At 44.2% G+C, this 17713-nt stretch overlaps 1 protein-coding gene across 1 annotated transcript in view; it reads left to right on the top strand.

Annotated features, from left to right (window-relative positions):
- The first annotated feature begins 1265 nt into the window (after positions 1–1265).
- Positions 1266–17713, top strand: part of rps6kl1 (ribosomal protein S6 kinase like 1) — a 46125-nt gene continuing 29677 nt past the window's right edge. The window contains 2 exon segments of the mRNA XM_033027661.1: positions 1266–1415; positions 7586–7775. Coding sequence (XP_032883552.1) covers positions 7748–7775 — 28 coding nt within the window. The 5' untranslated portion in view covers positions 1266–1415; positions 7586–7747.

Below are 17713 nucleotides of genomic sequence, written 5' to 3'. Positions count from 1 at the left end.
GCAGGGAATTCCATAAATTCACAACTCTCTGGGTGTAAAAGTTTTTTCTCACCTCAGTCTTAAATGACCTCCCCTTTATTCTAAGACTGTGGCCCCTGGTTCTGGACTCGCCCAACATTGGGAACATTTTTCCTGCATCTAGCTTGTCCAGTCCTTTTATAATTGTATATGTTTCTATAAGAACCCCCTCATCCTTCTAAACTCCAGTGAATACAAGCCTAGTCTTTTCAATCTTTCCTCATATGACAGTCCCGCCATCCCAGGGATCAATCTCGTGCTCTAGAGATGTTGGCTGCACCTTATTGGATTGAGCCCTAATGGTGTTAATCAAGTTATCTAACCAACATAGAAAAGGAGAAGCTTGTGCGACCTGTCTGTGAATGTCTTATACATCGGCGAGACCAAACTTAGAATGGGCGATCGTTTCACTGAACACCTTCGCTCAGTCTGCCTGAACCTACCTGATCTCCCGGTTGCTAAACACTTTAATTCTCCTTCCCATTCCCACACTGTCCTTTCGATCCTAGGTCTCCTCCATTGTCAGAGTGAGGCTAAATGCAAATATGCCTATAATCTTTGGTCTTGACCCGAAACGTCACCCATTCCTTCTCTCCAGAGATGCGGCCTGTCCCGCTGAGTTACTCCAGCATTTTGAATCCTACTTCGGATATCGCATCTTGTCAGGCAACATCTGCAGGGTGAATACATTACTGATAAAGGTTATTTTATAAAACAGGAGAATGCTGGAAGTACTGAGATCAGAGTCTGTGGGAGTGTGGGAGTTAGTCACTGAGAATGGTGAGCTCATTGCAATCTCGTCACAGGAGATGCTTCATTTCCAGAAAATGCATGGTATTTTGTTTTATTTGTGCAGTTTGGCTGGCTATGTTGCTTAGTTCTTCAGGATCTTTCTTCAGAGGACTACTTTTTTTCTTTAAAAAAGACACAGATATAAAGACTGCTGCGCACTGGGAGAAAGGGCACGGCGTTGGAATAAAAATATCCTGGGCTGAGTAGGAATGTACTGTACAGGGGTGGGGAAAGGACGCACGGAAAATGTTTGTGTTTTCCTCCAGCATCTGCGGTTTGGTCGTTGGCTGATGACCCCAGTCGTTTCCGAAAGGACATCGAAGACCCAGAACTTCAGTGCAAGGGAGCATTGGAGTTGGTTACTGGGTAAATATAAGGCTGCTACTGCTGCAGTGAAAGACGCTGGCACTTTAAGAAACCTCCTTGTACCGCCGATCAAAACGCCAGCTCCTCCCCTTCAGTCGGTTTACGACTTTTTTTTTCCTCTTTCTAGGTACAGAACCTTTCCTTGCTATTCCACACACACACACAAAAAAAATCACAACGTTGTCGTAAAAATCGTGGAGGAGAAAATGTAGTGGCTGAAGAGGTGGAAACTGCACAAGGTATTTCATGGCTAACTGGGAAACTGGTGAAATATATGAGTTGAACGAGATGATGGGGGGAGGGAAGAAAAGGTAAGATGCTGCATCTGCGCGGATGAGGAGGGGGTAAGAGGTTGGAGTTGCAACGAGCGAAAGCGACACATTTTGTTTCCTTTGATACTTTGTCTCCTGGTTGTATGTAACGCGGCGGGCGGCTGAACCGAGAGACCCAGCATTGTCACTAGGCGGTGGCAATATCAGCCGGAAGGGGGACCAGGGAGAACACATAACGGCAAACTACTAACAAAAGAAACATCTAACCCCGAACCTCCTAAAAGTATTTAAAGAGTAATACATTCACAATTGTTAAATTATTTTCAATGAGTATTATGGGCAGTGTAATGCAGTTATACTGGATACGAGTTACAGGTTATTACTAAATTGCATAAATAATCAATCCAGCAAATGTTAAAACACCGCGCGTGGTTGTCAATTACTTCACAGTTAATACAATACAATACCATTTATTTGTCATTTGAACCTCACATGAGGTTCAAACGAAATTTGATTACTGCAGCCATACAAGAAAAGAAACAAGACACACGCCAACACAATTTACACAAACATCCATCACAGTGAACCTCCTCCTCACTGTGATGGAAGGCAAAGTCTTGTCTCTCCCCTGCTCTTCATTCTTCTCCCGATGTCAAAGTCAAAGCCCCCGGCGGGCGCTAGCAAGTCCGCGGCCATTTAAAGCCACGCCGGGCGATGTAAGGCCCTGCTCCGGGTCTTGATGTTGGAGCCCCCGGCGGGTGCTAGCAAGTCCGCGGCAATTTAAAGCCACGCCGGGCGATGTAAGGCCCTGCTCCGGGTCTTGATGTTGGAGCCCCCGGCGGGTGCTAGCAAGTCCGCGGCAATTTAAAGCCGCGCCGGGCGATGTAAGGCCCCGCTCCAGGTCACTCTCAACCCCGCAATTCGAGCGGGAGAAGTCGCTGTTGCCGGTGCCCCGCAAAGCAGTCTCCCACCAGGGACCCGCGAGCTCCCGGTGTCACCATCCACCGGAGTCAGGTCGCAGCCGCGTGCCACCGCAGCTCTCCACGCTCCGAAGCCGGCCAGCTCCACGATGGAAGGTCCGCAGCTCCGCAGGCTCCGTGACTTGAGCCTCCAGGTCGTTCCGGTGGAGGCCGCTCCACGGTGCTAGGCCCCAACGACAACGGAGACCCTACAGAGAAAAGGTCGGGTCTCCGTGCAGGGAAGAGATTTAAAAGTTTCCCCCACCCACCCCCCACACGTACACATTTAAAATTGTACAAACTGTACCCTCAACGGGACAAAAAAAACCAGACAGACTGCAGAGGCCGCTGCGACATCTGCGAAATATTAATATATTTAACATGAAAACAAATCCAACTTTGGTTCGCTTCAGTAGATATTCTCATTTAAGACGAGACGGAGACCCACAGTCTGACATCATTGCTGTTTATAAGTGTGAAGTATGTGATTATGTTGAGAGTAACAGCTGTTGTAGCATGTAGCAAATTAACACCTCTAATATTGTGACAGCATTAAAGTGGGATGACTTGTTACAATATTTTTTCAAAGGCACACATTGGCTTCAGGATTGAGATGAGGAAAATCTTTTTCACCCAGAGAGTTGTGAATTTGGGGAATTATCTTCCACATAAGGCAGTGGAGGCCAATTCACTGGTTATGTTCAAGAGAGAGTCAGATATAGCTCTTAGGTTCATAAGGATTAGGAGTAAAATTCGGCCATTCGGCCCATCATGTCTACTCTGCCATCCAAACATAGCTGATCTATCTCTCCTAACCCCATTCTTCTGCCTTTTCCCCATAACCTCTGACACCTGTACTAATCAAGAATCTATCAATCTCTGCCTTAAAAAAATATCCACTGGCTTGGTCTCCACAGCCTCCTGTGGCAAATAATTCCACAGATTTACCATCCTTTGACTAAAGAAATTTCTCCTCAACTCCTTCCTAAAAGAATGTCCTTTAATTCCGAGGCTATGACCTCTAGTTCTAGACTTTCCCAGGGCTAATGGAAACAGGATATGAGGAGAAAGCAGGAACGGGGTACTGATTTTGGATGATCAGCCATGATCGTATTAAATGGTGGTGCGGGCTCAAAGGGCCGAATGGCCTACTCCTGCTTCTATTTTCTATGTTTCCATGAAATTGCTTGGCAGCTGAATTGGCAGTGGAGGCGGGTTCTCCAGATGCTTTCAAGAGAGAGCTAGATAGGGCTCTTAAAAATAGTGGAGTCAGGGGATATGGGGAGAAGGCAGGAACGGGGTACTGATTGGGGATGATCACATTGAATGGCGATGCTGGCTCGAAGGGCCGAATGGCCTACTCCTGCACCTATTGTCTATTGTGGCAATATTTAGCAGCGAATTGCAGGGCAGTTCTGATGAGTCTATTGTAATTAGAACCTGCAGGCATTCTTCCCTTCTCTTTTAGAGGAGAATAGCCAGGTGTTTCAGGAGATAATTCACCACAGATATAAAGTGTGCTTGGATTGGTAAACCATCACACCTCAAGAAGTAAGAAATAGACCTACAAGCCCCCAAAGATCATGGTCCAACCGATAGATGGTGTGTGGAAATAATGAAAAATGACCACCAACTGTGGCAGGAATGTGACGTAAAGCTCCAAGGCCGCACGGTCAAGAGGACCAAGAATGTTTTTGCAGTCTTCTTTGCTCCTGGGAGGAATAGGACTGATTGGATTGCTTTGATAAGAACAGCATTGGATCTGATGGTCTGAAATGTCTTCCATAAAATAATAACAATATTCCCTTCCCTCTTGTTTGTTTCTGAGACCTGGGCTACTTACAGCAGGCATGTCAAGGTACTTAAAAGATACCACTAATGCTGGCTCCACTGATAGGGTGTGCACAATTTTGCCAGCAACCTGTCCCTGGCTAATATCCCCATCACTGAAGGATACTTAAAGATAGACACAAAGTGCTGAAATAACTCAGCTGGCTAGGCAGCATCCCTGGACATTTTAGTTTGAGACCGTTTTACACTCTGATGATACTTGGTCAGCCCCGAGAAGCAAGCTATGTTGTTCACATGTCTGACCCCACACTGTCAAAACACGCACTCTAGTCTGGGTTCCATCAAGGCAAGGATTACCATGTTCTCAAAGCATCTTGAGAAAAGCGTCACATTCCCACTCCAATAGGGGAATCTCTGTCCCAGGACTACTCAATAGAGGAGAAGCATTTAGGGTGGCATTGAATACCTCAGATTCTCTTGAGAGCATGCAGATGTGCTGTATAAACCACAAACCTGTATAACCACAAAGGATATCTCTCACGGTCTGTAGGTCACATATTGCCTTTATCAGCTACAGAACCTGCATGTAAGCATGTCATCCTTGAATGCCCAGGAATATACGAAGATGGCCATTTTGCAAGTATAAGAGGAAAAAACTGGCAAATATTATTTTATTAACAAAGATGTTTCCTCCCTGGCTTTTATCTTGACAAGCTACTAAATTATGAATGTCACTAAAATGTAACGCCTGCTCAGATAATGATCTGTGTAATATTGGTTGCATTCTCTGGGGAAACAAAAAGACAGTGAGAATCTGGTAAGAAACCATCATATTCTGAATTATGCAGAACAGTACAGGGTGAACTGTATGTCAGGGAATGATGCACATCGAGACGGAGTCATTTTCATAATATCCACCTACTAGATTCTGACCTTGCCTTATCTTCTGTATTGTTAGATGACTTTGAAATTGACAGAAATGTACAATATGTCCATGATTACAAAGTGGATATAATGAATTGAATTGAATACATTTTATTAGCCAAGTATGTATACATACAAGGAATTTGGCTTGGTGCTTTGCTCGCAAGTAACAACACGATATACAGTGGACAATCAAAAATAAAACATAATTTAAACACGTGAAGAATAAAATAAAATACCAGAGCAAAAGGAGGCTACAAACTTTAGGCTGTTTAGTAGAGTTACTGCTTGTGGAAAAAAAGCTGTTTTTATGTCTGGCTGTGTCGACTTTGACAGTCCGGAGTCGCCTTCCAGAGGGAAGTGCTTCAAAGAGTTTGTGGCCAGGGTGAGAAGGGTCAGAGATGATCTTACCCGCTCGCTTCCTGGCCCTTGCAGTGTCCAGTTCGTTGATGGGGCGAAGGTTGCAGCCAACAACCTTCTCGGCTGATCGAACGATGCGCTGCAGCCTCCGGAGATCAAGCTTGGTGGCTGAGCCAAACCAGACCATGATGGAGAAGGTGAGGACAGACTCTAATGGCAGTATAAAACTGGACCATCATTGCCTGTGGCAGATTGTGTTTCCTCAACTGCCGCAGGAAGTACAACCTCTGTTGGGCCTTTTTTACGATGTAGTCGAAGGTGTCCTCCCATTTAATGTCCGTGGAGATGATGGTTCCAAGGAACTTAAATGACTCCACAGATGTGACTTTGGTGTTGTTGATGGTAAGTGGGGGGAGGGGGGAGGGAGCTTTTGTAGTTCTCGCTTGCAATTTTGTATCCTCGATGTATGGGGCTGACCTCCAAACGTTTTTAAATGGGTTGTACAATTAAAGACAGTGGAGGGAGATGGTGGGGGTTGTTTTATTGGTACAGTGGAGAAACAAGCCCTTCAGCCCACTGATCCCACACTGGCCTTTGATTACCCGCACACCAGAGAAAACCCATGCGGTCACAGGAAGAACGTACAAACTCCGCATAGACAGCACCAGTAGTTAGGATTGCACCCGGGTCTCTGAGGTTATGAGGCAGCAACTGCCGTGCCGCCCTTTTGTTGGTTCCATTTAAGAAAGAAATAGCTTTAGTTAAAACATTCTGCAATTAAATATGGGGATAGTGGGGAGAGTGGTAGAAAAAACAAATGACCCTGAATTGGGAATCAGTGAAAGAAAGCTTGAGGACGTCTGAGTGTTAGCTTGTGAATAATTGCAGCTGTAGAATGTTAAAATCTCACTAAATGGATAACCTGAGATATGCTAAAAGGCATTATTACTCTTTGACCTTCTGGAGGGAATGCATGTTGAATGGGAGAAAAAAATGAAAATGACAGGATTGATCAAAGTGTATTTTATAACGGAGAATGTTTGTGTGTGTGTGTACTTGCTTTGTTCAGGCTTCAATAATGTTTGCAGATTTGGCATTGGATTAAATAAGTTAAACAGAAGATTCTGAGACGTGGACAAGGGTTTAAGTTTAGAGTCCGGTGGCGAACGATTTACCTGCTGGAAATCCAAAACAAAACAGAAAATGTTGGAAATACTCAGTGTATCTTCTCTGAATTGAAGAAAACAAATGTAGATTGAGTGACTGCTTTACAGAACCTCTTCACAAGGGCCACCATCTCGTTTATTATCTGTTCTACTCTCACACTGTCATTGCTATTTTCTGCTCCTTAGTTCTTCCAAATGTGCCCATGATGAGCTCAAGAAACAGCACTTTATCCTCTCTAGACAAATTGAAAGATATTAAATTTAACAAATTCAAGTAATCTGTTTTTTCTTTCTCTCAGATGTGACTGTGCCATTCTATTTCAAATTGTTTCATTTTGCGTCTGCTTGTTTAAATGTAATTTTTCCCTTGTTGCTACCTCAATAGAAAACATTGGCAAATTTATTCCATTAACTTGTCATACAAGCTACTATCGCCAATTTGGTTTGGCCAGTCTATGCAAAGATTAAGTAAGCCCCGGACTATAAAAATAAATATCATTCTATCCTTTCCTCTCTCTGTGGTATTGATTCACAGGGACAATGTGATGAACAATTGACCATCTAGACATTACCTTTTGTTTTTGGTTGCCGTCCAAACAATTGTATGCTAAGTTAGGCTATGCATGAGGTGTGGGAAATGTTAATTTTTGCTAAATTTATATAATAGCAAATTATATGCATGGAGGACAAAAGTAAGAAAATGAAAAAAATTCAGGTACAATTGTTTTCCAAGAAAAGAAAGGATTTAATCAATACGAAGCTTAACAGCTGAGATTGATTGAACCCAGTTTTACAATTGTAGAAGTCGCTGGCAGACTGCACAAATTGTTTTGTTATATTTCCTCTGTCCTTCCCATGAAAGAACATAAATATATTGAGTAGTCAGAGTTCAAGGTGATTTTTTTTGTTTTGAAAAGAACCATCCTGGTATCCCTAGATGAATAAGGACTATGCGGTAGACCTAAATGAGTATGTCGCTGCCATCACAGACTTCATCAGCAAATGTGTGCATTCCGAAGATGTCAATCCAAGGGTTCCCCATGGATGAACCATGAAGTCAAGTCCCAGATGAAGTCCAAGTCTTTGGCGTTCAAGTCAGATGATCCCATCCTGCAGAAGAAACGTAGGTACAGTTATTGCAAAGCCATCCGGAACAATAAGCAACAGTTATAGAGCCTTTGAATAACCGCACTGACACAGGTTGACTGTTCATACTATAAGGAATAGCAAAATTGGGCAGTATCGCGGGCAACAACGTATCCCTCCCCAACGAGCTTGTTGCATTCTATGTAGGAAGGAACTGCAGATGTTGGTTTAAACCGAAGATAGACACAAAAAGCTGGAGTAACTCAGCGGGACAGGCAGCATCTCTGGAGCAAAGGAATGGGTGAGGTTTTGGGTCAAGACAGAATGACTTCATCTGCCCCAACAGCCTGTGGTGCACCTGTATCCAGATGACAGATCAGCCTTCTGAGTGTGAATCTGCAGAAATCGACTGGCCCAGATGGCGTAAGCCATGTCCTCAAAATCTGCATGCAGTTGGCGGTTGTATACATGGATATCTTTAACCTCTCTCTACTCCAATCTCAGTCCCTCCTGCTTTAAGAAGACCACTATATCCCTGTGCCAAAAGAAAACAAGGTGGCGCGCCTTAAATAGTTGCTGTTTGGTGGCTCTGACATCCACCATCATGAAGTGCTTTGAGAGGTTGGTCATGGCTAACCATCTACATCAGCCTACCAGACAGCGTCGATCACTGAAATTATCACTGAAATCTATTAGAGGCTGAGAAATCACTCACGACACTCATGACTGTGTGGCCAAATTCTGCTCTAACTTAATTTACAAATGACACAACCTTATTGAGCCAGATCTAGGAACAGTGATGTGATGGATTACTGGAAGGAGATAGAGAGCTTAGTAGTATTGTGTCAAGACGACAACTCCTCTCTCATTGTCACCCAAAATGAAGGAGCTGGTGATTGACTTCAGGAATCAGGGTGGAGTAAACACTCTAGTCTGTATCAGTAGTGCTGAGGGGGACATGGTTGAGAGCTTGGAGTTCCTAGATATAAATATCACCAACAATTTGTCCTGTCCCAACCACATCGATGACATGGTCAAGAAAGATCACCCAGACTAAGCAAATTTGGCATGGTTTCAGTTACGCTTATCATTTTCTACAGAAAGCCTTCTGTCCAACTTGTCAAGGCGACTGATCTGCCCATGTCCACAAGAAATTGTTGAGAATTGTGGATGCAGCATATTTATGACCCTTCCCCTTAATCAACTCCATCTTCCATCTACATTTCACAATGCCGCAGGGATGCTGCCAACATAATCAAGGGCCATTCCCCTCTCCCATGGGGCATAAGATAGAAAAGCATGAAAGCAGGTACCACCCAATTCAAGAACACCCTCTCCCCCACTTTTATCAGACTCTTGAATGCAAGTGGAGCATTCCTAATCTTTCTTGTTGCAGTTCCTGCATTTTCTTTTAATCTACACTTTCTTTGTAGCTGTAACAGAAAAAGGGTCTCAACTCGAAACGTCACCCATTCCTTCTCTCCAGGGATGCTGCCTGTCCCGCTGAGTTACTCCAGCTTTTTGTGTCTACGGTTTAAACCAGCATCTGCAGTTCCTTCCAACCACATATTTTGCACTCTTTTTTCTTTTTTCATTTTGAACAACTTGTGTTTGATATGATCTGCTTGAATAGCACAAAGTAAAACATTTCACTCTATTTTGGCAAACATGAAAATAACTTACCAAATTTTGGGAGATGATGTAATGTGAAATGGGTTTAGTAGGATCTTAAATATTCACTGTGAATACATAAAATACAGGTAGGTTATGCTGATATTAATAAATAATTTAAACTTGATCATTGTTACATAATTTGAGAGTAGGTTCAGATTCAAATATTGACCCAAATTGGAGAGAATTTTCAATCCATGCGTATCTATGGACCGGTGTAACATCCATTAAAAGATACACTGCTTTTAAGTAAAACAGAAATTCCTGGAACTACTCAGGTCAGACAGATTTTGTGGTTACTGACCTATTGGTTTAGGTCAATGACGTTTTACCATACCTAGGTAAATGTTCAGATAAATCAAATATTAAGAAATGGAGAAAGAAAGGAAGGGCCGAGAGATTAAAATGGATGCACAATAATACTGAGGACTATATTCTGCACTCTTCTTCTTTCCCTTTGCCCTGCCTATTGTACTTGAGTTTGGCTTGATTGTTATTTAGACATAGTGTTATCTGATGTGTTTGGGTAGCATGCAAAACAAAGTTTTTCACTGTACATGTGACAATAATAATTGGGACGACAGATGGCACAATGGGCTAAGTGTTCGGCTGGCGACCGGAAGGTAGCCGGTTCGAATCCCGCTTGGAGTGCATACTGTCGTTGTGTCCTTGGGCAAGACACTTCACCCACCTTTGCCTGTGTGTGAATGTGTGTGAGTGATTGGTGGTGGTCGGAGGGGCCGTAGGCGCTGAATGGCAGCCACGCTTCCGTCAGTCTGCCCCAGGGCAGCTGTGGCTACAGAAGTAGCTTACCACCACCGAGTGTGACTGAGGAGTGAATGAATAATGCGATGTAAAGCGCCTTGAGTATTAGAAAGGCGCTATATAAATCCCATCCATTATTATTAATAATAAACCTAATGTGTGGGAAGGAACTGCAGATGCTGGTTTACATTGAAGATAGGCACAAACTGTTGGAGTAACTCAGTGGGACAGGCAGCAACTCTGGAGAGAAAGAATGGGTGAAGTTTCGCGTTGAGACCTTTCTTCAGAATAATAAACCTATTTTAGCTATAAATGCTTTGATGGCAGACAAGGGAGTTTGAATGACTAAAGGGGGAATTGCAATAGATAGACACAAAGTGCTTCAGTAACTTAGCGGGTCAAGCAACATCTCTGGAGAAAAAGGACGATGAACCAAATACGATGATTGTTAAAGGTATTAGTGAATAACAAGGTATATTTTGTGTCACTTTAAAATGATGTTTTAAAAGATTTGGCTATATATCTGTTTCAGCAGTTGGTCAAAGGCAGTGTGGATACAGATCAAATTGCTGCTACATACCATTAAAGCACTGATTATCTAATTGAACTTTATAAAAATCCATCTGGGTTCAGCTCTGGGTTGAAGTAGACACTTCTTTCTCAAAAGGTTGTTTCGATTGAAAAGGCTGGAAAAAAATCAGTTGTGCTTTATTCATGTTCATAAGTACGAGGAGTAGAATAAGGCCATTCGGCCCATCAAGTCTATTCCGCCATTCAATAATGGCTGATCTATCTTTCCGTCTCAACCCCACTCCTGCCTTCTCCCAATAACCCCTGACACCCGTACTAATCAAAAATCTGTCAATCTCCGCCTTAAAAATATCAATTGACGGCCTCCACAGCCGTCTGTGGCAATGAATTCCACAGATTTACCACCCTCTGACTATTGTTCTTGCGATTTTTTTTTTTAAATTAGGCACAAGTGGTTGTGATTAAGCCAGGCAAGGTACTATTTCTTTCATGTTGTTCACTTCATTCCATTGCAGTGAGCTCTGCAAGCCAAATACAAAGCTTTCACAGGTGGGTAATTGCCTGTGACTGATACAAAAGGGTGACATCATCAACAACCAATCCTTGCCATTTGTGTATTCAAGACACTAGGTTTGTGCTATGCATGGGAGATTGCTGCATCTACCATGTCACAGCCATCAGTCTTTCCTGTTAACTCACACTGTGCCAAATAAGCTGCCTATGTGTTTAGTTTAGTTTACTTTAGAGATACAGCGTGGAAACAGGCCCTTCGGCCTACCGAATTCGTACCGACCAGCGATCCCTGCTCACTAACACTATCCTACACACATTAGAGACAATTTACATTTATAACATGCCAATTAACCTACAAATTCATAGGACTTTCATATGAAGAAAGACTGGATAGACTCGGCTTGTACTCGCTAGAATTTAGAAGATTGAGGGGGGATCTCATAGAAACTTACAAAATTCTTAAGGGGTTGGACAGGCTAGATGCAGGAAGATTGTTCCCGATGTTGGGGAAGTCCAGGACAAGGGGTCACAGTTTAAGGATAAGGGGGAAATCCTTTAGGACCGAGATGAGAAAAACATTTTTCACACAGAGAGTGGTGAATCTCTGGAACTCTCTGCCACAGAAGGTAGTTGAGGCCAGTTCATTGGCTATATTTTAAGAGGGAGTTAGATGTGGCTCTTGTGGCTAAAGGGATCAGGGGGTATGGAGAGAAGGCAGGTACAGGATACTGAGTTGGATGATCAGCCATGATCATATTGAATGGCGGTGCAGGCTCGAAGGGCCGAATGGCCTACTCCTGCACCTATTTTCTATGTTTCTATGTTTCTAAATCTATACTTCTTTGGAGTGTGGGAGGGAGATCTCTGAGAAAACCTATGAGGTCACAGGGAGAACTTACAAACTCCGTACAGACAGCACTTGTAGTCAGGATCGAGCCCAGGTCTCCAGCATTGTAAGGCAGTAACTCTACTGCTGCGCCACCATGCCACACAAGTGGAAGACTTGGTCTGCTTTATAGACAATTGACAATAGGTGCAGGAGTAGGCCATTCGGCCCATCAAGCCAGCACCGCCATTCAATGTGATCATGGCTGATCATCCACAATCAATGCCTGCCTTCTCCCCATATCCCCTGACTCCGCTATCTTTAAGAGCCCTATCTAGCTCTCTCTTGAAAGTATCCAGAGAACTGGCTTCCACCGCTCTCTGAGGCGGAGAATTCCACAGACTCACAACTCGCTGTGTGAAAAAGTGTTTCCTCATCTCTGTTCTAAATGACTTGCTTACCCCTTATTCTTAAACTGTGGCCCCTTGTTCAGGACTCCCCCAACATCGGGAACACTATGTCTGTATACATGTAAATAGTTTATTTATTGAAATCATATTCTATGTCGTTCTTCCAGGGAGATGCTAACTGTATTTCGTTGTCTCTGTACTGTACACTGACAATGACAATTAAAGTTGAATCTGAATCTGACATGTTTCCTGCCTCTAGAGTGTCCAAACACTTAATAATCTTATATGTTTCAATAAGATCCCTTCTCATCCTAAATTCCAGAGTATACAAGCCCAACTGCTCCATTCTCTCAACATATGACCGTCCCCCCATCCCAGGAATTAACCTTGTGAACCTACGCTGCACTCCCTCAATAGCAAGAATGTCCTTCCTCAAATTTGGAGACCAAAACTGCACACAATACTCCAGATGTGGTTTCACTAGGGCCCTGTACAACTGCAGAAGGACCTCTTTGCTCCTATACTCAATTTCTCCTTCTGCAGCTGAAATGTAAGTAACTGATGGACCAGCCCTTGCCATTGTCTCCTTTAGTATAGTTTATTTTACTTTTTTAGTTTAGTTGTGGGTGGCATGGTGGCGCAGCGATAGCATTTCCATTTACAGTAATTCTGCAAGGTTCTTAGGTTCATAAAACATCACCCTATTAAAATAATTGCATAGTTTCGATGTAATAGACTTAAATGTTAACAAATAACTTGGCCGACTGACCCAACCGAAGAAGGGTCCCAGCTCCGAAGAGGCCGCGGTGAAGCTGGACGGCGAAACCTGCCTGGGCCGGTGGAACCTCGGCGGCGGCGAGCCTCGGCAGCGGTGGAGCCTCGCTGGTCGACCCGCGGTCAATCGGGGCATGGGGGAAACACCGTGAGGGGGGAGGGGGAAGAACAATGGAGGAACCAGCGTGGGGGGGGGATCGCCAAGAGGAGGGGGAGGGGAGAACAAAGGAGGAACCGGCGGGGGTACTTTGTAACTTTGTCAAAGCTGTTTATGTGGTGACTATTTGTATACCTTGGGTATGCAAGCAAATAATTTCACTGAGCCTTTTCATGTGACAATAAAGTAAAGTATTCCATTCCGTCACCAGTGAATCAATTTATCAGGTTTAGTTTAGAGATACAGCACCAAGTCCATGCCAACCATCGATCATCCATCCTCACAGGTTCTATGTTATCCCACTTTTTCATCAACTCCTTCCACGCTAGGAACAATTTGCAGGGTCCAATTAACCTACAAAGCCACATGTCTTTGCGATGTGGGAGGAAACAGGATATAGGCGTAAGGTGAGAGGACAGATTTAATAGGAATCTGTGAGGCACCTTTTTCACACAATGGGTGGTGTGTATATGGAACAAGTTGCTAGAGGAGGTAGTTGAGGTAGGAACTATTACCACATTTAAAACTCATTTGGACAGATACATGGATAGGAAAGGTATAGAAGGCTATGGACCAAGCACAAGTTGGTGGGACTAGGGAAGACGGAGCATCTTAGTTAGCATGGGCAAGTTGGGCTGAAGGGCCTGTTTCCATGCTGTAAGACTCTATGACACTTGCAGAGACTGATTGAGGCACACCACTTCCTGATTGAGGCCTTTCTCACCATTCGCCTGGGGTGTGCAGTAGCAAGGTTCGTTTGATTTAACGGACGTGAGCACACAGTTAGCTGCAGACTTCGCCCAGGACAGGAAGGCTCTGCAGGAACGGAAGGGACGTCACGACCGCGGTGCCACAGGTGCTGTCGCCGAGGGAGGACGGACGGAGCCGCGGCTCGAGAGACTAACAGAGACTAACAGAGGCAAAGAGGTTTGCCTCGCACTGCAAGGGAGCAGTGGACCAGACAGGAAGAGCGGACGGAATTACCACTAGACAGCCAAACCAGTAGGTAATTTACGGCTGGGGTGAGTACTTTCCCATTTATAGGAGGTAGGATTATATAAATAAGGGGTGTATCAATACAGTAGGGGATTCTTAAACAGGACCAGTTAATTACCTATATAAGATGGGCGGTCAGGAGATGTGCCAATACTGCGAGATGTGGGAATTTGTCGACACCATTGATGTAGAAGATCCCTACAGCTGCAGTAAGTGTTTGAGGCTAGAGGAACTCCAGCTCCGCATTGATGAGCTGGAGACCCAACTTCATACGCTGCGGTACATCAGGGAGGGGGAGTATTACCTGGATGTTTTGTGCCAGGGGATGGTCACACCGACCAGTTTAACTAATTCAGTAGGCAGTGAGCAAGGAAAGGAAGGTGTGGCCATAAGCGAGGCAGGTAGGGGGAACCAGGAGGAGATGCGGCAGGAGCCACAGCCCTTGTCCCTGACGAGCATGACCGAGGCTCTTACTCAATGTAAGGACGGGATCAGGGGCTGTGGGAGGGATGAGCAACCTGGCTGCAGCACCGTGGATCAGGAGGCCATTCAAGAGGGGGGAGTTAGAAGAAATGCCGTAGTGATAGGGGATAGTATTATTCGGGGGGTAGATAAGGTTCTCTGCGGCCAGCAGAACATGTCCCGAAGGCTGTGTTGCCTACCCGGTGCTAGGGTTAAGGATATCTCTGCGATGCTGGAGAGAAATTTGCAGAGGGAGGGGGAGGATCCAGTGGTCGTGGTCCATGTGGGGACCAATGACATAGGAAGGACGAGGAAGGAGGATCTGCTGAAGGAGTTTGAGCAGTTAGGGAATAAATTAAAAAGCAGAACCTCGAGGGTACTGATCTCCGGATTGCTACCTGAGCCACGGGCCAAATCGGCGAGGGTACGTAAAATTAAAAAGCTAAATGCGTGGCTCAAAGACTGGTGTGGGAATAATGGGTTTGGTTTCTTGGGCCACTGGCACCAGTACTGGGACAGGGGGGATCTGTTCTGTAAGGACGGACTTCACCTGAACGGTGCTGGGACTGGGGTCCTGGCAAATCATATAACTAGGGCAGTAGAGAGGTCTTTAAACTAAGTAGCGGGGGGGAGGTATCAAGGGGGGGTAATAACGGCAGGGGTAGAGGAAATAGAGCAGGGTATCAGTGGGGAAGCGGAAATTCAAAATGTGACAGGAGACAGAATTGTGAAGATAAAGATCTAGATGTAAAAGGGGCAAAAACGGAAAGGAAGGGTAGTAAAAATCATCTGAAAGTGCTTTATCTAAATGCACGGAGTATTCGTAATAAGATAAATGAATTAACGGTGCAATTAAGTATATATAGTTATGATATCGTGGCCATTACGGAGACATGGCTGCAAGGAGATCAGGACTGGGAGTTAAATATAGAGGGGTACTCGACAATTAGGAAAGATAGACAGGAAAGAAAGGGAGGAGGGGTGGCCCTTTTAATAAGGGAGGGAATAACGGCAATAGAGAGGAAGGATATTGCGTTGAAGGATCAGGATAGTGAAACAGCTTGGGTACAGATAGAGAATAATAAGGGGAAAAAAACACTAGTGGGTGTAATTTATAGACCTCCAAATAGCTGTGACGCTGTTAGTCAGAACATAAATCTGCAAATAGTTGACGCATGTAAAAAGGGAACTGCTGTAATCATGGGGGACTTCAATTTTCATATTAATTGGGCAAACCAAACTGGGCAGGGTAGACTAGAGGAAGAGTTTATAGAATGTATTAGAGACGGGTTCCTAGAACAGTATGTCACCGAACCGACAAGGGGGGAGGCAATCTTGGATCTGGTCCTGTGTAATGAAGCAGGATTAATTAAAAATGTCATAGTTAGGGACTCGTTGGGAACAAGTGACCACAATATGGTCGAATTCCATATTCAAATAGAAGGGGAGCAGGTTGAAACTCAGGCTAGGGTGCTTAGTCTAAATAAGGGGGATTATGAAGGTATGAGGACTGAGCTGATCAAAGTTGACTGGGATAGCAGACTCAAGAATAAGACGGTACATGAGCAGTGGTGTACGTTTAAGGGTATACTGTATAACCTTCAAGAAAAATTTATTCCTATGAAGAAAAAAAGGGGTAAGGGTAAGAACAGTCAGCCATGGCTCAGTAAAACTATAAAGGATAGTATTCGGCTGAAGGCAAGGGCATATAAGGTAGCCAGAGATAGTGGGAGGGTAGAGGATTGGGAAGCATTTAAAGGTCAGCAAAAAATAACTAAGAGATTAATTAAGACGGGGAAAATAGACTATGAAAGGAATTTAGCGAACAACATAAAAACTAATAGTAAGAGTTTTTATAGCTATATAAAAAGAAAAAAGGGTGGCTAAGGTGAACGTTGGTCCATTGGAGGGTGAGACTGGAGAGTTGTTGGTGGGGAACATGGAAATGGCAAAGGCATTAAACGAGTATTTTGTATCAGTCTTCACCATAGAAGACACAAAAAATATTCCAACGCTGGATAAACGGGGGCGGTAGGAATGGAGGAGCTAAATACTATTAAGATCACCAAGGAGGTGGTATTAGGGAAATTAATGAGACTGAAGGAGGATAAATCCCCTGGGCCTGATGGATTACATCCAAGGGTCTTGAGGGAGATAGCGGTGGGGATTGTGGATGCATTGGTGATAATTTTCCAAAACTCCCTGGAGGCAGGAACGGTCCCAGTGGATTGGAAAATGGCCAATGTAACACCTTATATTTAAAAAAGGAAGTAAACAGAAGGCGGGTAACTATAGACCGGTTAGTCTAACATCGGTGGTGGTAAAATGTTAGAGACAATTATTAAAGAAACACTAACGGGGCACTTGGATAAACATGACTTCATCGGACAGAACCAGCATGGTTTTGTGAAGGGGAAGTCCTGTTTAACGAATCTGCTCGAATTCTTTGAGGAAGTAACAACCCGGGTGGATAAGGGGAACCGGTGGATGTGGTATACTTGGACTTCCAAAAGGCTTTTGACAAGGTGCCACATAAGAGACTATTGCTAAAAATAAAAAATTATGGGATTGGGGGTAATATATTAGCATGGGTAGAGGATTGGCTAACAAATAGGAAGCAGAGAGTGGGGATAAATGGTTCATACTCGGGATGGCAACCGGTAACTAGCGGGGTTCCGCAAGGGTCGGTGCTGGGACCCCAGTTGTTCACAATTTATATAAATGATTTGGAGGAGGGAACCAAGTGTAATATATCAAAATTTGCGGACGATACAAAAATGGGAGGAAAGTAGGGGATGAGGAGGATAGGAAGAGTCTGCAAAAGGATATAGATAAGCTAGGTGAGTGGGCAACAACTTGGCAGATGAAATTTAA

This window comes from Amblyraja radiata, chromosome 9 (genome assembly GCF_010909765.2).
Source record: "Amblyraja radiata isolate CabotCenter1 chromosome 9, sAmbRad1.1.pri, whole genome shotgun sequence".
Classification (NCBI taxonomy): Eukaryota; Metazoa; Chordata; class Chondrichthyes; order Rajiformes; family Rajidae; genus Amblyraja; species Amblyraja radiata.
Note: the sequence above shows the minus strand (reverse complement) of the source record. Positions and strands in the feature narration are given on the sequence as shown.